The sequence below is a fragment of the Mirounga angustirostris genome, unplaced genomic scaffold (assembly GCF_029215605.1).
Source record: "Mirounga angustirostris isolate CCGP_5_RB_7025 unplaced genomic scaffold, mMirAng1.0.hap1 SCAF_2, whole genome shotgun sequence".
In the NCBI taxonomy this organism is placed as follows: domain Eukaryota; kingdom Metazoa; phylum Chordata; class Mammalia; order Carnivora; family Phocidae; genus Mirounga; species Mirounga angustirostris.
Window position 1 is genome coordinate 118,844,889 of NW_026991710.1, and position 24,004 is coordinate 118,868,892.

Below are 24,004 nucleotides of genomic sequence, written 5' to 3' on the forward strand. Positions count from 1 at the left end.
ACATCCTTTTTGTTGTGGTTACTTTATGATCACTTGAAGTGTAGCAAGTATAGGATGCACATACAAATGAACAAGACTGCTTTTCACATGTGCTTTGTAGAATCATCGGATTGTTTTATCGTGCTATCTCGTATAAAATGTTCATTTTAATTTCACAGACCTGTAAATCTGTTCTGTGTATAGGGGAACAAAGGCAGAAGTATTACCCAAACAAGTTTGCAGAGGATCTCAGAAAGGTTGACTTAGAAAATGTGTCAGAAATCTCTGAAGTGTCATAAAATGAAGTATTTAAAGGCACAGTAATTGCGTCTTGAATTCTTACTGCATGTTAAATACTGTACCAGGCACATGATGTGTCTTCTCATTACAACCATTAATGATTTGTCTTTTATGTTTTTCAGAAGCTCTGGAAGTTAAATAAATTTCCTTATATATTAGTTTTCTATGCTTTATAGCAAATCTTTACGAACTTAGTGACTTAAAATTACACCCGTTAACTATATCACAGTTTTGGAGATCAGAAGTCAGACAGGCTCAATTGGATATTCTACTCAGGGTCTCAAGGTAGAAATTAAGGTTTCTGCCAGGCTGGGCTATTATACGGAGGCTCTGGAAAGAATCCATGCCAAACTCATTCAGCTTGTTGGCAGAACTTAGTTCTTTGTGGTTGTAGGAGTGAGGTCCTTATTTTCTTGCTGGCTATCAGGAAGTCATACACCACTCCCAGAGGCCACCAGGATTGCTGCTTACAATGGCTCCCTCAAAGGCATGTGTAGTCCTTCTTATGATCTGAGCCTCCCTGGCTTCTGCTTCTGCTACCACACAGAAAAAAATTCTCTGCTTTTAAAGCCTCGTGTGATTAGCTTAGCGACCTCCTCCCCACCCCCTTCAATAATTTCTCTATTAAGGTCAGCTGTGCCTATATAACATAACACAGCCCCAGGGGCGATCCTTCATCATATACACATTTAGGGTGGGATTTTGGGGGTGGGATGGGGTGTATAATTCTTCTTGCCACGTCCTATTACTCAAAACAGTAATTGACAGATCTAGAGGTCAAGCCGGGGGTTTGGTTGAATGATAGACCTTTGTCCCCGTATCACATTGATCAGAGGGTTGGATGTTATCCGTGGGCATTATGGAGACCACTTACTGCTATATAGTCAGACTGTGTTGGTGCCCCGCGGTGCTATAAAAGGTACCACCTCACGGCGTTCCAACACGAGCTTTCCATGCACACCGGTCCCGTAAAATAGGAGATCCAGCTGGTCAAGAATCACGTACATTAGGTTTTGTTATGCTGTCCATATTTCTGTGATTTGCACTAATGTTGGTTTAGTCTGCCCTGTTTGATTTCAAGCTTTGGTTTCTCCTTTGTACCCTGTCTCCCCCCTGCTTATCTTATAAACACACTTTAAAGAGTTGGTTAACCAAGAGTCATGCTCATTTCCATATCTTCCGGAAGTTTGAGTGCATAGTTTTTCTTTTTATTTATATGCTTTTAAGAAGCAATTGAGTTGAGTGACTATAATTCCTATAGCAGTGTGCTAAAGATCGCTGCAAACTGCCGAAGACATAAAGTCAATTAAGAAAAATCCCATTCTCAAATAAAGCTACCATTGACTGGAGACCACATGGATTTTTATGAAGCAGAATATTTGAAGTGGTGCACACTACGAAAAAGGAAAACAGATAAGTTTTCCTTTTAAATAATATAAACATAAACAATTTTAAATAACATAAACAATTATATGGCATATATTTCTTAGGCTGTTGAGGACAACTTTTTTTCAGAGAATCATTGATTTCTTTATTGGCAGCTTTGAATCTTCTTTTTTTCCCCCTCATTAAGACGATAATAGGCATCTGCTTTTTTCCCCATGATTTAACCAGGTCAAACAGCCTCTTAGACTATAACCTGCTCAATTGTATTGGGAACAGTGTAGTTTGTGTGTGAAACAAAGTCCAGTCCTGGTTTTTCTCAATAACTACATATAAGTCACTAGACATCTCTGAACTTTATAGTCCCCAACTATTAAATGAGCAGTTTTCTAAGTTTCTATTATTTTAAACACCTATGACGTATTTTGGTCAGTTTCTGAGTTGCTGGAGTTTTTTTTTTTTTTTGTGGTTGTTTGTTTGACTGCTTAGAAATTTGTTTGCTGGATCTCATAAAGACACATGAAAAAATTTTATAGTTGAACCTGCGTGAATATTAGAGTAAAATTCATTGGAATGCGTATGGAGCTTGTCATACTTAAGTTATAGGATTTGTTTTCTTTCTTCACACAAGAAAACTTTCTTGGGGTCCAACTTTTATGCACACTTTGCTCTTCTCAAATAAGTGTCCCATTTTTTTCTTATTTCTCTTTATTTTACCAGAAATATCTTTTACTTGGCATGCTATTGGCCACAAAATATGCATAATTGTTCTTTAATGAGAAATTCCTGTTTCTGCTCTCGAGGATAAAGTACTGAATATTAAAACACAGACATCATTAATGGCAGACGATGGCCAGAGTTGTTATGTGTTGTCTTAGCAAAGTTGATTTTGCCTTTCTTTGTGAAATATGTGGTATGAAGGTCTAGTATTGCCATTCTTATGGGTTCTCCACCAAGTTGATGGCCCAGTTGTGACAAGTCAAAGCATCCAGCTGATGTTTTAAAGTGTTGAAGAAAATTAAATGAACAGTTAAATTAGAAATGGGGTCTGAGCTATATAACTTCTCTCCCTGGAAGGGAGGATATTTTGGGCAACATGCACATAGGGAATGATTTTTCTGGTAATAAAGTTTGGAAAATGGCAACCAAAACAGAACAAATGATTCATGTGTCATTTAGAGTGTAGAGAACAAAAAGAGTTTTCACTGTGTAAGAACCTACACTACTATATGTTTGCAGCGATACCTCAGTGTAAGGGAAAACAGCTGTTTGTCTGTTTTTCTTTTGGTTTTATTTTCTTTTTACACTGCCATTCCGTCAATACGTGGCTTCATAAAGCTGTAGGATTCTGATAGGAAAACTACCGAGTCCATGTGCTTTGGAAGCCAATGTGTTGATTTTCTATCTGGATAGCAATATTTTATTATAGCTGGAGGGAGAGTGTGACTCTGAGTGTTCAAGACAGGAAGCCTAATGCCACCAATACCATGTCCAGAAGTGAGCTATCTCCTGTGTTTTATGTGCTTCGTTCCACTGAATAAATATTGTATTACCATTTTTATTTTTTTGTTGTTCTTTGAATATCAGAGACTTGTCAGTTGGTTCTGTTTCTGTCGAACACTTGATGGAAAGTTTTGTTGTAAAGCTTCCTTTATGGAGATGGCTTTATGTCTTGGCTATAAAGGAAAGTCTTATAAAATGTGATCGGAAATTATCTTTATAAGTTGCTGCCCTGTGTGCCATTAAAAACTCAGAACCTGAGTGTTAGTTTTAACTCAGAGCTGTGTTTGCCCAGTGTATTTGGATGTATCCTTCATATGACCACTTTCTTCCATACAGAACTCCTCTCCCACCAGCCTTCCTTCAGGGGCTCCATAGTCTTGTTGGACCCATCCATGCTGTACATTAGACCCAAGCTTTCTGGGTGTCTTCCTTGGATATTTACACTGTCAAAGACCAAATATCATTTATGTTCAGTAATTCACCTCTTTTGTTACCCTAGGCATAGCTCCCAAGAACTGCCTCAAACCAGGGAATCCTCAGTGAGTATTAATTGAACATTTTGGGGAGATTTCTTAACTGAAATGAGCATCCTTTAATGCAAATTCTTCTATATTAAAACTTTTTCTCCACTTACATTTTGTGGCCATGTCAGCCTGTCTTTGTATTCGTATGGGCTGACATCTATGATATTCAGCTCAGCCAGTACAGACCTAAATTCTGCGACTTATTAGCCGTCCTGTGTTGCCTTCCTTAAGCGGAGCCTGAGAGACTGCCTGTTTGCCCTTCTTGTGTATTTTTCTTCTTTCCCCAAAACAGCTTTTGATTTTTGCTCTGAACTCTTACATGAGATGCACCGTGAACATGGTTTCTTTCCTTCTCTTTTTTTCGTATGAGTTGGCATGTTTAATTAACCGAAGTTAAAAAGGAAGAGAAGACATTTTTTTTTCAAAGGGAATAAAAGTCATAGTAATCTTTTGCTTTTCCTGGAAACAGGTTGCTCAGCAGCCAAAGGGAGTCTAAACTATACAGATATTTCCTGACATTTTCCCTTAAAAATAAATAAATAAAAGGGTACATGGCAGGCCAGGCAGGCGGTTTCATTGTGCTTTAATGGCCCATGGTAGCCCAGATGTTGAAATGCCCTAAGTGGGAAAAGAATTTTCTGTCATCTTCTTTTCTGCTAATGGTGTTTATTTTATGTAAATATTCAGTTCTAGCATGATAATGGGTGCCCAAGGGAATCAAAGTGAAATAACAGGATTCTTAACATATTTCTCATTCCCATATAATTTATGTTTCAGCTATTTCTACCGGAAAGTGAGAAAACATTTTTTTTTCCTAAGGCAATCACTCCGCATGGTCTTTTTATCCTATTGTAGAGCCTTCTTTTTTTTCAGATAATAACCCACAGAATCTCTTTGGGTGCTCGAGTTAAGTCATTAATTGGCTTGATAAGGGGTTATTAGTACAGAAAGCCTATTATCTCCATTTGTTGTATGTAACTCTCAGACTTTAAGTGACCCATTTTGTTGTTCCTGAGGCCAAGAGTCATTATTTTCTTTTGGCACCATACAGACTGTGGATTTCAATTTAATTCACAGACTTAGAGCTCATGTCGAAGTAGTTTCTGCTGAGAAGTGATTTTTCTAGACAATTGTTCAAAATTTTTCATGAAGAGTCAACATTAGATACATTGAATGCATGTACTCTACTATAGAGATTATTAATGCAAGACTTTGTTCTTTTAGTGTACCTTTTCTCCTTCAAAAATAGTTTTCTCTGAACTGTGGAGTTTTTTTCTGGGTGTTTGTTCAGAGTTAGCAGCAAAGGCAAGTTTAACTATTAGCTTCCCATATAAATTATTAATACATTAATATCCAGCTTTGTTCACCCTCTCCTTAAATTAAGATCCATATTTGTTGAAAGAAAATGTGAACTCTAGGAAAACTTTACTTACTGGTGATTAACTCTGGATTTTCTTTACTGAGTCTAACCTTGGAAAATATTGATAATTGAATTCCACAAATAAAATTAATTTTATCAAGTTACAGACTTTTCCCCCATAAACGTCTGTAACTGAACCAAACGAGAGTTCGTCCACTCAGTGCACAGCAAGCCAATAAAAACGGACACTGAGCTCTTGCAGTGAACAAAGATAGACTATTTTATTGGAGTGGCACCATCCAGGAAAATGGGGTGCTAATGCTCAAAAATCCCAAATTCTCTGATGCCTTGTAAGTGAGGGTTTTTAAGGGCAAAATTTGGGGCAGGGGTCTCCTGAGAAGGTGGACACTGCTGATCGGAGGCCCTGAGGGTCATGTTAGCAGATGCTACTTACTAACTTCTGGTGCCGGCTCCATCTGGTCCTTTGGAGGTCTGTTTCATCTCAAGAGACTTGGAATCTGAAAAATATCTTTGTCTGTATGTGAGAGATTTCATTAGTGCTGATTAACTCCTTGTCCTATGGGTTACTTTGGATGATGAGTAAGTATTCCTATCCCTTGAGCCTATGTGTTCCTTGGTTGGTCTGGCCATGCCATGGGGGTTGATATGACCTCTAGTTGTTCATTCTTTCATCTGAACCGACAAGATGGATGCCAGCTCCCTAGGTAGAGTCCTACAGGGGGCTATACCCCAATCATACTGTGAGTGGATTTGTAGAGAGACTGAATAATGACGAGTTTTAGTAGCCAGGTCAAAATACAGAAAGAGTATGAACACTTGATAAAGCAAATAAAAAAAAAAAAATACACTTAAGGAAGCAACAGTAACAAAGAGGACCACGGTCCAGAAGAGAGCTCCTAATAGGCATATGTGCTAAGGAGCTGGAAAATTTCATATGGGATATGAACTAATTATGACCCAACCTTGTACTTATCCAGCTAATAATTAACACATGGGCTCAGTATTAAATCAATTACAAATTCTCACTCTTGAAAAATCAAGTCTTTCCTTTCCTGTAAAAAGAATGACTGTTGATTACCAGGAATCACAAACTTATTTATTAAAGTAGAAGGACTATTTATCAGATTAGGGCAATAGTTTTTTTTTTTTTTAATAGATGAATAACTGGTCTGAGTGTTTATACAAGCAGATGTTAAAAAATGATATGTGACTTTTTTCTCTTCAGTTTTGCATTTAATTAATAATTACTGTCAAGGACAACTGTTAGGTAACATCACTGTCTCAGAATCTAGAAAATCAAATCAGATTCCTCAGCTTCACTTTCTAGGTCACATGTAATCCTACTCCAGCCTGACTATTCAAATGTATTTTGATGGTGAAAAACTTTCCTCTACCTTTCAAGATTCTTGTGGCTGGTCTAAGAATTAAATTGACATGAGACAGATTAACAGGAGAAAATCAAATTGAACTATGTATGTAGGGGGGCTCCATAAGAATATGAGGCCCACGGCAGTCAGGCAACTGAGGAGTATATGCCATCCAGAGCTAAGGAGAACAGGTTAGGGGTTTGGGACTTCAAAGGGAGGGAAGACAATTCACAGGAAGATGAAAAAGAGTAAATATTTTTTTTGGGGGGGGGGAATTACTGAACAGGTAGGGAGTACCTTTTATTTATTTATTTATTTATTTATTTATTTGTTTATTTATTTATTTTCTTCAAATTTTTATTTAGATTCTAGTTAACATACAGTGTAATAATGGTTTCAGGAGTAGAATTTAGTGATTCATCACTTACATATAATACCCAGTGCTCAATCATAACAAGTGCCCTTTCAGTAAACAAATATTGGCTGGGCCATGCAGAAGCACTGATTTTACTAAGTTCCTCCCTGTCTACCACCCCTAGTTCATATTATACTGTTGTTATCCATGCTGATATCTTCCTTTCCAGGGTAGGTACTCTTAATTCTTTTCGGCAGTTAGGGGTAAGGCCAAAGTTTTTCCCCGAACCTTCTGTTTCTTTTTTTTTTTCCCCAAAGATTTTATTTATTTATTTGAGAGAGAGAATGAGATAGAGAGAGCATGAGAGGGGGGAGGGTCAGAGAGAGAAGCAGACTCCCTGCCGAGCAGGGAACCCAATGCGGGACTCGATTCTGGGACTCCAGGATCATGACCCGAGCCGAAGGCAGTTGCTTAACCAACTGAGCTACCCAGGCGCCCCTGAACATTCTGTTTCTTAAAAATAATCAACTTAAAATAATCCAGTGCCAAAGAGACACATTTTGGGGTGACAAATTTTGCTTCCCTACAATTTCCTCTGACCCCCTTTAATACTTTATATTCAGTGGAAGCTCTTGGGTTTTCTCCTAATCAGATGGTATTACTTATGCTGCGTCTATCTTAGCTGGAATATCCTCCTTCCTATTCAAATTTTGTTCACTTTTTTTTTAAGTTTGTATTTAAATTCCAGTTAGTTAACATACAGTGTAATATTAGTTTCAGGTGTACAGTATAGTCATTCAACACTGCCATACAACACCCTGTGCTTATCACAACTTACTCTTCAATACCAACCGCAATGGCCACCCCATCCAAAAGCCTTCTCCACTAGCAGTAGCATTTAGTCATTCCTTATTATTCATTTATTCATGTACTCACAATCACCTTACAGATATTTATTGAGTATTGTCTAGGTTACAGGTGCTGTCCTGTCCTAAATGTGAATTTTTATTGCACATATAGTCCTATCTAAGTGGTTATGCTGAGTTTGTACTTGAATGTTTATTTTACCTCCACTGTAAAACTGAGACCACAATGTTAATGACTGTGTCTTCTTTTTTTTTTTTTAAGATTTTTTTTTTTTTTTGAGAGAGTGAGAAAAAGATAGCATGAGCCGGGGGGGGGGAGGGACAGAAGGAGAGGGAAAAGCAAATTTCCTGCTGAGCAGAGAGCCTGACATGGGGCTCGATCCCAGGACCCTGAAATCATGATCTGAGCCGAAGGCAGCCACCTAACCGACTGAGCCATCCAGGCCCATGCGCCTCCCTCCCACCCCGTTTTTGTTTTGTTTTGTTTTGTTTTGTTTTGTTTTGTTTTGTTTTGTTTTTAAGAGAAATCATGAAATAGTGTAAGACATAACCAGGCAGAGAGTGATGAGTCTGGTTCTGTGTCTTCAGTTGGCTGCAGCTTAGTTCTTGGATAACTCAAATCAGTAGACATTTACTAAACTTCTACCATATTTATTGCAATATTGAGCACTATAGGAGATACACAGATAAGTGTACTGTATGCATGTATTATGGGCATGTATAAGAAAAAAATCATTTCATGAAGCCAACAGTCTAGAAGAAAGATCTTTAACCTGGGATCCTGAGGCCTCTAGAGGACTGAATGTTTAATCTTAAGATGATTTTATTTAAATTTTTGGATATGTGCTTCTGTGCATTTTTCTGAGGAAAGAGTCTATAGCTTTTAGATGCTAAAGGTGTCATTGATCATTAAAAAAAAAGAGCTAAAAAGCTCATGACCTCACTATGTATAAAACAAGTACCCAATCAAAGAACAAGAGCCACCAAACAAAGCCTATGCGGAGTTTATAAAAAGGTAAAATGGTCTGTGACTGTGGTCATTTAGGGAAAGGCTTCCTGAAAGAGGTGACTCTTGAAACATATGCCACATATCTTTTTGGCCTCAGCTTCCTCATTACAAAAGAGGGTAGATTCTAGGATCTCTGCTATTCTTTCCAGATATGAAATTTTTTTTCTCAATGTGATCACCAAATACCTATCAAAATGCCAGTCACTTCATAGGTACTCAGAAAACATCTGTTAATTAGTCTTGAAATGAAACTTTAAAAATGTGTTATCCCAAATATATCCACTATCTTGAGTTGAAATTTTAAAATATTGTAACATTAGCTCCCCAACGTTACATGAATAAAAGGAAGACTTAGCTTATGTTTATACACCATTGCTCACACTCTTTCACTCGGCAGATGAGAATGTTTAATTCATTATTTCTCCTTTATTTATTTGTGGCACTTCTTAATGCCTTTGATTTTATTATGTTTTCTGTTGCAGCATTTTGGGTCTCCTTATTAGTCAGTATGGTTTGTGGGGGATAGGAGCTTTATAGTATCTGCCTGATATTACCCAGCACCTAGCACATTCCCTTAATCAAAAAAGGGACTTAGTAAGTATTGAATGATAATTGAAAGGCTGCATATCAAAGTGCATCAAAAGAATCTATAAATTGCTTATTTCAGTATAGCATAGAGTTGAAAGAACATGAGCTCAGGAGTGAGATGCGTTCAAATCTTGACACTGTCTTGTCCTCCGTGAGTCACTTTTGGCAAGTTCCTTGAAGTCTTTGTCCTCAACTTTCTCATCGAATGAAAGCATCTACCTCATACATTTACCTGATTAAATCAATTGAGTGCTTGGAAGAAGTGTCTAGCACATTATAAATAAGAGCGAATCCAGGTTTGTAGGGCCTCAAGCATTTACAGGGTCCGGGCCCTCTTTAATAAAAAGAGTACTAAATTATGAACACAAAATTAGTCAACCAGCACATTTTGGGGTATTTATTTAGAATGGGAAGAGCAATCACAAATTACAAATACTAAAAGAACTGAAAAATACCACAAACATCACAAAATGTTATCATTATCAGTAAAAAAACTTCCTAACTCACCTTTATATACTTTATTTCCTACAAATCTTTGTCTGTGTAGACTCAGATGTCCTCTTTTAGATGATGATGATGATGATTTTAAATATTTTTTATAGAGTAAATAGAGAGAAAATTTATTTTTTTTCTATAGCAAAGTGAGTTGGAATTTGTTTGTTATTATTGATGGCTTAGGAAGTATTCATTTACCTTGATAACACATTACTGGAAATACTGCATTTCTGATTACCCCACAGCTGCCTGCTCAGGCAGTCCTCCTTGTTTGGAGGGAAGCCTCGGAGAAATCCAGCTTTTGGGTTTCACTTGACCTGATCTGGACAGGCCAGTGCCTCCACAGCTTGGCCAGGTCCTTACTGCTTCCTCTTGACTCCCTGTCCCTACCCTGTGGGCAGGTCTTGCTGTGAGAGATGCGGGGAGGGAATGTTAAGTGGCTGAGGACTTGGGACATGGTGGCCCTGATGCATTGTATTCACATCCTTAGACTCACAGATGAGGTTCAGATTCCTCATGAGGTCTGCTGGGGTTAAATTGTCATTGGAGTCCAAATAGATCGAAGGAAGTGTTGGCAGCCTGCCCACAGTTAGTACCTGTTTGCAAACCCAGTATGACCTCTAGAAGGTAGAAGGTGACCAAAGGCTGGGGCCACCCATTCTTGATGCCCCCGTCGACAGGGCTAGGACTGTTGCTTCCTCACCATTGGCAATGCAAGACCGAGGGGTTAGAGCACCACTGATTTTATGGTAAATCTGCCTGTCCTTCTAAGTGCTCAGTAACTTAGCACTTAACCATTATTATTTTACTCTTTCATTCCCAAATAATTTTCAGTAAATCCCTAGGAATTTTGTAGTGAATGTCTTTTTCGATCTTACATTATTTCTTTAATTTTCAGAAATAATTCTCTTTCTCTATTTTATCCCATATAGGGTAGGATTTCAGATGACCTAACTTTTACTAAAAATAGGAGGTATGTTCTGTGCTCATCTCCATTTTCCTGACTTGAAATGGGTTGTGCCAGAGAAGATTTATGTTTAATACTTCATGATCATAGTAAGATCAAATGATACTGAGATAAAAATGCTGCACTTCCTTCATTCATAAATGTCACTTGTAATGGATGCCATGCTGTGACCATATTCTTCTTAAGGGATGAGAGTTGGTTACCACAGCTGCCAGGAGTGCCGCTTGCTAGAGTCTCAGAGGACAGTCATCTCTGGGAAAAACTCTCCTTATCCAAGGTCACACCCACGCTCCAGAGGCAGCCTGTGTCCCGTGTTTTGGGAGGAGGGGAGTGTTTTAAGGGCTTTTCCCAACTTGGTACAGCTCCCGAGAGCCATCCCAGCTTTCGAGCTCCTCAAAGCCGAGTTGGTGATGGCACAGTGGCCTTACTTCTCCCTCTGCCCAGTGAGCTTTCTTACCCCTCCCTCACAGATACTGATCCTAAAGACATTTCTCAGTATACCTCCTGCCCATAAATCTGTCAGTCTCCTTCCCAGAGAACCTGCGGTGAAACACCATCAGTTTTTTAAGAAGCACAATCTTTTTAATAACAGCTTTTCCGAGGATGAGGATAGAGATCATTTATAAGACGTGAACCCTATTTCAGAAACATTCACACTGAAAAAATGTGCTTCTTACATTCAAGGAGATGCGCCATCAGAGTCCATGAGAGTGCTGTAATTGCTTGCTGTATGATCACGTTAGCTGTTACCAATAACCTGAAGCAATTAGAATCCTTTCACTGAAGCCATTATCTGAAGAAAGGTTAAAGATGGCTGTTCTCTCTTTTCTCACTGCAGTTTTCTCTTTCCATGCTCTCTGAGCTTGATCTCCTCTGAACTCATGGTTTAAGCCAATGCATTCTATCTCTAGCCCTGCCATCTCTGAAGCTTTAATTTGCATATTCATCTGTCTGCCTGGACATTTTCTTTGGTATCCCAGCCAGCCTTCCAAACTTAGCATTGGCAACACTGAGTGAATCATCTTCCCCTCCTACGAGCCCTGCCTGTGTCCAATCTCAATTAGTGACCTAACGACCCAGACATCAAAGCACACAACCTGTTAGGCGTCCTAGACTCTTCCTCCTCCCTCACGCAGCATTCCCAGACTGCCAACAAGCCCTGCCCATTTTGCTGGGCAGTATTACTCCAGATAACTATGATAATATTGTGGCTACTTTTCAATTCCTATTACTTCTTCCTCAGGTTAGTTCCTTATGTTGACGACTGTAATAATAATTTACCTATTTTCCTACCTTCAGTCTCGCTTCCTTCACATACACCCTCTGCACAGTGGTCAAGGTGATCTGTAGCCAGTGCAGATTTAATCATGCCGTGGCACTCATGAACACAGTGAACAGCACATTCTCCTGTCAGGCAGGGCTTCCCATGACTTAGCCCATTCATCCTTCACTCTACCACTACCACTCCCTTTCTCTAACTCGTGCTAGGAAAATTGCAGTGTTGGGGTTTCCCTGCATCCTTCCTATTGTTTCATGCCTCTCTGCCTTTGCCCACTATTTTCCCTCTGCCTGGAAAGTTCTTTTCTCCTTCCCTGGATTGGCTAATTTTATTCATCCTCTCAGGTAGTCTTTTTTTGTCGTATCCTCGAGGATGTTTTCTCTCAGCGTAAAAAGCTGGACCCCCAAACTGTCTTAGCATTTTTAATATTATAATGAAAGTATGTGTGGGTTTCTATAATTTCCTGAAGAAACGGGGGCTATGGTTATTCCCCTTTGTAGCCCCTAATGCCTCGCACACAGGGCATACCCAGTAATGCTGTGCAGAACTGAACAGTGAAGACCAATAGGCCTCTGGTTCCCTTTGCCTTCACTGATTCATTGCTTATTTGGTATATTATCAATATTCCCATAATTCTTTCTGGGACATCTGTGCTGAAATCCAGCTCTCCTCCACACATCTTAATAAAATTGAATATCTAATAATCATGAAACTTAATCTTTTCAAAATTGAGCTCCTGACTTTTTTTCTCAGACCTGTTCCTTTCAGAGCCTCCTTTGTTTTAATTTTTTTTTTTTTAAGATTTTATTTATTTGTGAGAGAGACAATGAGAGACAGAGAGCATGAGAGTCAGAGGGAGAAGCAGACTCCCCACTGAGCAGGGAGCCTGATGCGGGACTCGATCCCGGGACTCCAGGATCATGACCCGAGCCAAAGGCAGTCGCTTAACCAACTGAGCCACCCAGGCGCCCAGAGCCTCCTTTGTTTTAAACAATGGCAACCCTGCTCTTCCCCTTTCAGGCCAGAGCCTTCAGAGTCATCCTTGACACTTCTCTTTCTTTTGTACCTAACATCAGTTCATCGGGATATACACCTCTCTCCATCGCTGTTACCAGTACCCTGGATTATTGTAGCAACCCCCCAGCTTGTCTCCCTGTGCCCATGCAGAGTCTTCCTCAATGCTGCAACCACTGTGTGGCTTTTGAAGTCTAAGACAATCCCATCTTCCCTGTGCTCAACATGCTTCAAACAAGTTTTCCAGTTAAACCCAAGTCCTTACCTGATGGCATACTTGCCCGCCACTGTCCCTTACTTAACCCCCCTGTCCCCTTACCTCCTGGACATCTGTCTGAATGAGCCTCCTTGCTCTTCTTGGCACACTTCTCCCACAGCGTCTTTATATTTCTTCCTCTTTTTTTTTTGGTCTTTGTGTTTCTTGTTGCCTCTGCCAGGAAAACCATTTCCTCAGATACTGTTTGCTGACTCAAGGTTTCTACTTTAAATATAATGTCACCGTTTTAGTGAGGTCTTTCTTGCCATCCTGTGTAAAATTTCACTTTCTCCACGGTAACTGAGGACACTGTCAGTGATACTTTAGAATTACTCATTTTTACCTTTTTATTTTTCAGTGCTGTGTCCTTAGAAGAAGAGTTAAAACACAGAAAAACACAAAGATTTTAAAACATTTTTGAGAAATTTAAGTACAAAAATGAGTAAGGCTATAGTCCGTGGTAGGCAAGGAAGTTGGTTCTTAAAAAAAAAAAAAGGCAGTGATACCTAGCATTTGCCAATTTCGGTTGTGTAAATTCCCATGCTGTATACCTAAACTGAGTGTATTTTATTAAGGCTGAAATTATACCTCAATAAAGCTGATTTTTAAAGTGTGGAGAATGTCAGAGAGCAAGAAATTATTAGCCTTAATAAAATACATTGGAGGTTGTGTCTCAAGAAGTTATAATGGCATATTTTTTCCAGCAGTACTTTGTAGCTTGTAATTTGAATTTAGCAATATCAAAGTAGCAGGAAGATGAAATGCGGAGGGAACTTAGGGTGCCAGTTAGGGTAGTTTTTACAGTGACTAACTGCTACACCTGCTGGATGGGGACGCAAGGGCAGCTAAGAGATTGATGGTTGTGAGAAGAGGAACAATGTAATTGCAAATAAATGAAAAACCAAATCCAACAAACATAGAATATGCGCTTATTATATTAAGCTAGTATGCTTTTATGTGTTGGAGGTACAGTAATGGACAAGACAAACAGCGTTTCCAATCACAAGGATCTCACATTTTTGCAAAATGAATGAATGAAGCAGATAAAAGACCTTGTACTTTAGAAGAACAGTGCCTTTATTTAAGCCCAAATATAAATGTTACTTGTTTTATGCTTCATATTATTATATCCCACATCTTTTTCTATTATTTTGGACATTTTTATTTTCCCCAAATGCATTTTCACATTTTCACTATTATTTCACATTCTGTGGATCTTACACTTTCGAAAGTCTGGTATGAAAAAATATTTTTTGCTCTCTTTCTTAAATACTAATATCTTTCTAGGTTCAAATTCATTTTCCCTTAAACTTTGAAGATTAGTTCTGTTGTCTTCTAAGTACCACATGATCGGATTCATTCTGATATTTGTTTTTAAGTAACTTGGTTGTACTCCACGAATACTATTAGCATGGTGTTCTTTATCCCGGAATTAGAGAATTTAGGTTAAAAAATACCACGTTTTTCATCAGTACTTTTTATGCCTCTTCAAAGTGAAAGCTGGTGTCTTTTTCCAACTCTATAGCATTGTTAAAAAATCATTTTGTAATTATTTCCTCCTCTCCATTCTCTTTGCTCTTTCTGGAGTTCCATTTCAATCCTATGTTGGAATTTCTAGCACTGTCTCATAATTTCCAACTTTTTGTCCTTTTGTGCTCTGATTTGGGAGAATTTCTTCACCTTTCCCAAGTGTTCTGAATGCAGTACTTTTGGAAACTGGGCTAGAGGAGCAGATTTCGTTAACTATTCCTAGACACTAGGTTCAATATTAGAGCTGTGCTATTCTGGGCAAGCTGTCCATTGTACCTGCCCTAGAGAATTATACTAGCTAGCATTTTTCAGAAACACTTAGGCAACACATTTTTCAAGAACCTTTGCACCAAATGATTAAAAAAAGCACATGAATATATTGCTACATGGAACTATGATCAGAGTATATGTGCCCTCCAGCTACATGTATACATCATTGTCTTTCTTAGATGATAAACTACCTGAAGTGTTTCTCTATTTTTTATAATACCATCGATTTAATTAATGCTTTTTGAGCAGTCATCATAAGTATCCAAATTTTATTATTGCCTTGGTCTTTGGTAGTATAGACATTTTTAAAAAAGATTTATTTATTTGAGAGAGAGAGAGAGGACACACACTCATATGCACGCGAGTGGGGGAGAAACAGAGGGAGAGAGAGAATCTTAAGCAGGCTCCAGGCCCAGCATGGAGCCCGATGTGGGCCTTGACCTAATGACCCTGAGCCAAATCATGACCTGAGCCAAAATCCAGAGTTGGATGCTTAACCCACTGAGCCACCAGGGAACCACGCTGGTAGCATAGACATTTAAATGGTTATGACTTGCTTTAGAAACATTTCAATATAATCAAGCAATTTGTCTTAACTATTCGCCAAAACTAAATACTGTTTTTATTTAAAAATATATATATATATTAAAAATACATACTTTGTAAACCTTATGTGAAATAGTATTTTTAAAAGAAGAAACATCTTACTTAATCATTTATTTTTGTTGTTTTGATAAATTGGGAGATTTATAGGCCTTGTTAACAAGTTGTGTGGCCTTATGAAAGAATTGAATACCAACTTTAGATCTTATATGAATTAATTTTTAAAAGTCAAAGTAGTACCCATGGTAACATAGTCTGTATTGGGGTTTTTTTTTAGCTTTAATACTGAGCACAGATTGTGTTTAATGCAATTTTGTATTTGAAAATTTCATAATATTAGTGTCAATTGAAAACAGCTTAAAAGCGATTACTGAAAAAAATGCTGGTACCCTTAATAACAGGACAATTTGAGACATTTAAACGTATCACTTTCTCAACTCTTTTCCAATTGGGACTGACTAAGAGATTCCCCCAGGAGTCAGAGGTCTGTGAACTATAGCCCGTGGGTCAAATTCCGACTGTCTGCTCCGAATGCATTCATTCATGCATTGTCTATGGCTGTTTCCCACTCTCATACGAGGGTTGAGTAGTTGTGACTGGGAATGCAAGACAGAGGCTGACAGTCTTACCCTCGGCCCTGTAGAGACTATGTTTGCAGTCCCTGCTTCGTACACCCACGACTCTTTTGTCCACTCGTACCCACCCCAGCTTTCACACTGTTAGCCAATGACACTCTTTCCTCTGAGTACACACTGCACTTGTTTGCATATGTCCTTGCTTGGGCTCTTTCCTCCACCTTGAATGTTGTCTCTCTCTCTTCCCTTACATCTAACATCTATTTATGCTTTATGAGATGATTCCAGGAACACTTCCTCCATGAAGTTTTGTAATAAAAACAGAAAATTAGGTTTCCTGGATGTATCTCTAATATACTCCTTTACATAGACTCGAAAGTCCCTTGCCTGTCTCTTACTTGTGCTTGTTGACATACACGACCCCGATTAAATACAGTTCTCCACCTCTGCCGGGCCTGCCTCTTCCTCACAGTTTAATGTGGCTGGAGAAAACACACGTGCCGACTAATCTTCCTTTCTGACCATTCACGACCATGGACTTCCAATGGGCATGGGTCCCATGCTGTACTTACATTTGTCATTCTCCTACTTACCTCAATGGCTATTTCATACATTTTCCTCTGTCCTCAACCCCTAATGCTCCCTCCCTGCCCTCACTCTCTGCCGATGACTTTTTGTCCTAATTCACTGAGAAAACCGAAGCAACAGTTGAGCACATACACCACGACAGCTCTCTACCACCCAGACATTGCACCTACCCTGACCCATAGCCTTCCTTCCATGACAATGGATGACCCAGCCACCAGCCCACTTGTGCATGAAATCCCATTCTCCTCCTCACTTGCCTATTCAAGAACCTCACTCTGGCAATGGTCCCTTCTCCTTCTAACATCCTCAAGGTTTTCCTCAGCATATAGACATGCTGTTATTTCCCCCCACCTTCTATTACCTTTTACCGCCCTTTTTCTCCCTTTTGGAGCAGTATTCTGCAAAATGTTGCCTGCACGAACATTTTATAAATCCTTTCCTCCCACTTTCTCCTCAACCCATTTCGGGCAGGCTTCTGTCTCCATCACTCCCTTGAAAATGCTCTTGTCAGAGTCCCCCAGGACCCCCATGTTGCTAAACCCCCTTCAGGGCTCAATCTGTGTCGTCTTTGACCTGTCAGCACCTTTGATGTGATCATCATTTCTTTTCCTGGATATAATTTTCATTGATGTCTAGAACATCACACTCTCTTCATTTTTCCCCTTTTCTCTGGTCTTCCCTTTGAGTTTTTCTTTGCTGGTCCTTTTTTTGTCTCTCTGACTAGTTAATATTGAAATGCCTTGGCTCAGGTTTGGTCCTTTTCTCTACCTTTTCCTTGGTGATCTCAACCAGTGTCATGAATCCGATGTGGATTTCAGGCTCAAAGCACTTTCCTGAACTCAAGATTCTAACGTCTGACTGCCTATTTGACATTTTCATGTAGATATGTACTTGATGTCCCAAACTCCACACGTCCAGAATAAAAACTCCTTATCTGCCCCCTCCCTTCAAAGTATCAACTCCACCCACAGCCTATCTCATTTCAGTTGGTGGCCGCTCCATTTCTCATGTGCTCAGGGACAAAGACTTGGGAGTATTTCTTTCTCAGATGCCCCACATCCGGTCTGTCAGGAAATCCTGTTGGTTCCGTCATAACGGTGTTTCCAGACTCCAACCACGTGTCCTAGTCTCCACTGCCAACCCCACGTGGCAGCCACCGCCATGAGTCACCTGCACCCCTGCTTCCAGCCTTGCCCTCCTGGCCCCGCCCTGCCCAGCCTGTCCTTAACACAAGAGCCAAGACAGATTCTTAACAAGGTCCTTCAGATGGTATCAGCTGTCTGCTGTGACAAAGTGCTGCAGTGATTTCAAGCTGTAGACGGGTGCAGTGACCGCAAGGGCCCAGTCTGACCCATGCCTCCCTGTGTACCTTCCTGCTCTCATCGCCGACTACTTTCTCTTGCTCACTCCCTCGGCCTCTTTTCCGAACCTCACACTCATAGGCATGCTTGCTGCCTTGGTGCCTTTGCTCTAGCTCTTCCCTCTGCTTCAGATGCTCTTTACTCAGGTATCCTTGGGGCGCATTCCCTTGCTGCCTGTCCATCTTTGATCTGATTTTATTCTCACTGAACTCGACCCTGACAACCTACTCCAAATCGCAGCCGCGTCCTTCATGCCCTATTCTGTGTTTCCTTTTTCCTTACATCACTTATCTCTCCCTAATGAAACATATAATTAACTAGTTTACCTATATTATAAGTGGTCTGTCTTTCCCTCTAAAATCAAGGTAGTTTGTCCTCTGCATTCATCGATGTATCCCAAGGTCAGAGATAAATACCTAGCACATAGTAAGTACTCAATAAATATTTGTTACATGAGTACAGGGCAACAATGCTGTCTTCCATTTTTTTTTTTTTTTTGAAGACTTTTTTAAAAATTTGAGACAGAGAGAGAAAGAGAGCACAAGTGTGTGGGGGAAACAGAGGGAGAGGGAGAAGCAGACTCCCCGCAGAGCAAGGAGCCTGACGCGGGACTCGATCCCAGGACCCTGGGATCATGACTTGAGCAGAAGGCAGACGCTTAATGACTGAGTCACCCAGGCACCCCACTGTCTTCCATTCTTTATAGTCACATGAGCATGCGGCATTGGTCTTCCCTCATTTTTTGTTTTTTTGTGTGTGAACAGATGAATGTGTTTACCAAATTAACCGAGACTTAAAACCCTTCCTCTCTGCTAAACCTTTTAAAATTGACTTCAAACGTGTGACTGGGCGAGTAAATAATTAAGCAGAATAAAACAAGACAAAACAGCAGTGTGTTAGATTATATTTCCTCGCTGGGAAGGACTATAGTGTTGGTATGGAGTGCAAGATGTGTACAATTATTTTCACAAGTCACTCCAGAATTACAGCTCTGGGAGCTGCCTAGCTGTGTTGATTTGTCAGCTCTTCCCGATGTCTTACCCCGGGCCGGTGACATCCTGCTAGCGTAGAGGTGTTGCCATAAGGTCAACAACCATCCTGCGGTGACACCCAACCACAAGATCGAAAAAAAAAAAAAAAATCCCTGCTTAAACTTTGTGAACCACTTGAGCACAAGACCGAGATTCAGTCCTTTTTTGATCCTGGGTCCAGGCCCCCAGATGACTGAAGGACAAACCAAAGATGCTGACTGAGAGCGCATTTCATGATCACACACAATTAGTATGCCAGGATTAAACAGTTGGCCTATTTGTATCTCTCTCTCTCTGTCAAATAAATAAATAAAATCTTAAAAAAAAATTAAACACTGTTTTCCTGGTTCTCCAAAAATATGATATAAAAGGAAGTGGGTGATTTATTTCATCCCTAGATTTGTCTTCTCAGAAAGTAATTAACCTGGTTTCAGCCACTTCCCTCTATCAGGTATTTTGTGAAAATCAAATGCGATAATGGATGTGAAAGAGCTTGAGTTCTGTTTCACACAAGAAATTTGAAAGACCTGTTTTTAAAGTGTCAATAGAGCAGTGGATTTTTCTTATTCACACGGGGTGAGTCGGTTACTTCCTATAGGAAGGGGCTACTCATCTGTTTCTGGCTTCCCTCCTCCCTCTGCCCACCTTGGTTGTGAGGTCAATTTTCATGGCCACACGTATGACATTTACCTGACGCAAGTCACCTAACCTCTCAGAACCTCAATTTCTTCACCCTAAAATAAGAGTAATATCTTTCACAGGAAGAGATTGTCAGGATTGAATGAGATCATGTGTAGGAAATACTTTGGTAAACCTGAAAGCACCAGGTAAACAATACTTACCATAATGTTACCATCATTAATACTAATTAATTATAGTAATTGTTAACTTTGAGCCCTGGCTAAAGAGAAAAGAGTATTTTACCTTCTCAGGTTTCTTTGACCTGCACTGAGTTTTGACCCACACACGTGCACGCGCAGCCCCACACATATATTTCTGGTAAAATTACTGGTCCACGGAACTAGCAAGTGGCAGGTTGAATGCTTCCAAAGCTGCTATAAAAACTGGATTCTTCACTGTTAACCCAGGAGACCGTATCAGTTCTTTTGTGGGTGGCAAAGCTGTAAAAGTTCCCTTTGCGCCCACACTGGCCTCCATGATCGTCATTTTGCTTGCAGATTTGGACGGGCTCCTGCTGCATTCCACCATGCTGGGCAGGAGCATTCAGGGTACAGGCTTAGTCTTTCTTGACGGGTGCCCGCCAGGGGTGGTTGGGCAGGGCGGTGGACGTCCACTGCACCCCAGATGAGAATCGAACACCCTGCATATGTGGAGACTTGCTGTGAAATCCTCGCTGCTTACTCAGGTAGCTCTGTAAGGGCCTTATTAACACCTCCAGCACCCTTGGTATTGCTCAGGCTCTGGTCAGTAAGTAATTTTATTTGAACAATGTGGAGTTTGGGATACAACTCAAAAGGATGTAGGGAATCTAAGAGGCTTTGAAGCCCTGAGATAATATAGACAAAGAAGATGATTCTAAGAAGAGAGTAATAAGGAGGGTTTGCTGTAATTAAAATCATGCATATGAGTCAGATCGTATGTAACAGGAGGATTCGATTTCATATGTTATTATTGAAAAAAAGGCATTTCTGTTGAATGTACTCTCATAGAATCTTGCTTAATGCTTAAATAAATGCTAGTTTTTTCTTTTAAAGATTTATATGTTGTATATCATAAAGCAATCATCTGGATAATGAAATAATTTAAATAATTGAATTTACAGAATTTAATTGCAGTGAATATTTATGTCAAGACCATAGCAGATTTTGAGTTTTGTGGGGAGGTCAGTAAATACATAACTATTTTAAAAAGGATGGCACAAATAACTTTACATTTTATGTATCTTGGTTTTAATTTTTGCTTTAATAAAATGGAGTTGAAATTGGGAGTGTGTGATCTTCACATTCTTCATTGCCTTGAATTAGAAAAAAATAGAAGTTGTTACTTATGAAATTCTCAAATAATGTTTTAATTAACAGTGATTTATTTCAAAACACAGCTGTTCATGTCTGTAGAAGTAACCTTTTCTGTTGTAAATGAAATGAACAGTCAGTAGTTTATACGAAGCCAGGTATTTGGTTGCTTCTACTGTTTACCAACATAGAATTTTGGAATTTGCCAATTTGGGCTTAGTCACCAGACAGGCCTGGTCTCAAATCCTGGCTGTCTTGCACCTGCTGTAGGGCCTGGGCACCTTACCCAAATGCTGCTAACTCTACCCCATAGGATTGTTGTGAGGATGTAATGTGATAGATATATTAAGTGACTAATAGAGAGCCCATGAAAAAGTAAGTGCTCCATGAATATTAATTTCCTCCCTTTCTTCTTGTCCACTTGTGTTTTTAATGGATCATTTCCTTACCCTGGATTGTATTGTAGGAAATATTCTGGATGGATGGCTGCTGGAAATCCATTGCCATAGCCAGCTCTTCTTCAGTACTTAAGGATTTACCCTGGCATTGAGTAATGAGAATTTCGGTAAGAAAAATTAGAGAAAAATAGTACATGGACTTTTCATAAAAGGTCACTTGAATCTCAGATACTTCATAGTAAGTTCTATGACTCTTCTCCAAAGACCTTGAGATGTCACAGATCTCTGGTCACGTATGGATTATTCTTATTTTGAAAGTAAATAGAAACAGGTCTTTTAACTCTACTCACATCAGGTGCTCTTCATGTCATTGTAAATGTATTATTTCACTTACCTTATTTTGTTCTTTGAATTTTCATCTAATCAATGAATTGTCTAGTCTTTGATGACAATGTCTGGATATTATTCATCTCTTTAGTGTAGAATAAATGAAGCCCAGATTCTTAGTGTTTAGGGTACTTTCTGAAACTGTAAAGGTTTTGACAGTGTGAGAGAGGCAGGCAAAAGTATCAAAACTGAGAAATTCTAAGATAAGTATGTTCCTAAATCACCAAGAGAAATTATTATATATTGCTTGTTATGATGGCATAGAGTATCTTTAGTTGGGTCTATTTTTATCCATTCTTTTCCTCCAAATGATACCAATATATAATTAATTTTCATTTGAAATTAATTCACGTGAAATTAATATATAACTAGTACACCTGTATTAGTAACTCATGTTATTAATCTGTGCTATATGAAATATGTTGAACTATTATTGTCAACCACACCCAAATAAAAAAATGAACATGCCATGGAGAGTTAAGAGCAATCCAACAAATATATGCTGAACTATTCAAAAGGAAAAAAAAAAAAGATGAGAGGGAGGATAAAGATAATAGAAACAAAGTAAGTGATGATATTAGTATATATGTAAATTAGTGAATATGTGAACTTTCTTAAAATTATTGTCACTGAAATGCACCTGGAGAAATACATATTAAAGAATTTTACTCATAGAAGACAGAGCTGGAGGTGCCGACAAAGCAAGAAGGATAAATTCTAGCTTCATTAATTCTAAAAAAGAGCATTAATTCTGAAATTGTGATAAACTTAACTTTTGGAATCTAAAAATATGATAAAATATTATTTTAAGTATCATTTTTTAACTAAAAAAAGTTTTAACCACTTTGCCTGTGATGATATTTTTTAGAAACCACATTTGAGAAGTACTTCCATCCAGTGCTACCTGTGTTTACTTTTGAACAGTCATTTTCTAACTGAGGCTGGCATTCATGTCTTCATTTTGGGGTAAGTTTATCTTTCAGCATAAATATCATCATGTTAATGGCCTTGATCATTGTTCTTCAGTATCTTTTCTTTTAAACTGCTTTATGTTCAGTTTGCTTAAATCCTTAGGAACTAAGTATTTGGGGTAAGATAGAGGGCAGATTACGGAGATTCCGAGGAGGTTTGGTAAACACCCAAATGAGCATTTCTACATTTGGGTATTATTCCAAATGAGTGTTATATCTTTCCAATAAATTAGACCTCTTGGTATTTAACTAAACTTGGAAGTCCATTCCTTATTAATAGCTTACCTGATTTTCACAGCAGTAAAATACAGATATTTAGGGCTTGTCCATGTTACTTTTTTTTTTTTTTAAAGATTTTATTTATTAATTTGACAGAGAAAGGCATAGTGAGAGAGGGAACACAAGCAGGGGGAACGGGAGAGGGAGAAGCAGGCTTCCCACTGAGCAGGGAGCCCGATGCGGGGCTCGATCCCAGGGCCCTGGGATCATGACCTGAGCCCAAGGCAGACGCTTAACGACTGAGCCACCCAGGCGCCCGACCATGTTACTTTTTTATCGATCCCTGACACTGCCTCGCCCATCCTCTGAGCCCTACCCTACTTCAGTTTGAAATGTTTCTTTCTTTACTTAGGCCTTTCGTTTTTCCTCCTAATAGACATTCACATATTTCCATGCTTATTAACTTTTTTCTTCTCTCTTAGATGTAGCTAATTCACTGCACACAGTTGGCCCAAAGCACCCAGCCTGTAGTTACGTAATATGACCCCCAGCTCAGTTTTCCTTACTAATGCCTTCATGGTGTGGGGAACCAGAGATGTGTGCAGGTGCATCTTCCTCACAGGGAAGATTAGTGTTGGGTCTCTTGCTTCCGTACAATATCCATCAGGGAGCAACTATTTTTCCTCAAGCTTGAAGAACCATTCCACAGTCACTTGGTCAGTGTATGAGCCTTTTGTCCTGATGTTAAATTTCAGTTTTACCAAAATGAGTAAGTGTATGATCGTTCAGACTAGATTGGTCTCCAGTCTGTAATATTTCTGAAGAAAGCTAC

At 39.2% G+C, this 24,004-nt stretch overlaps 1 protein-coding gene across 9 annotated transcripts in view; it reads left to right on the forward strand.

Moving 5' to 3' along the window:
• Positions 1-24,004, forward strand: part of IL15 (interleukin 15) — a 77,978-nt gene that overhangs the window by 41,239 nt on the left and 12,735 nt on the right. For 8 of the 9 annotated variants that reach the window (XM_064585098.1, XM_064585092.1, XM_064585096.1 and 5 more), the window contains 2 exons: positions 21,664-21,762; positions 22,851-22,948. In XM_064585098.1, the coding sequence (XP_064441168.1) occupies positions 21,751-21,762; positions 22,851-22,948 (110 nt within the window). In that variant the 5' untranslated portion in view covers positions 21,664-21,750. Of the gene's footprint in view, positions 1-3,664; positions 3,705-21,663; positions 21,763-22,850; positions 22,949-24,004 lie in introns of all 9 variants that reach the window. The other variant, XM_064585093.1, reaches the window with a different exon arrangement.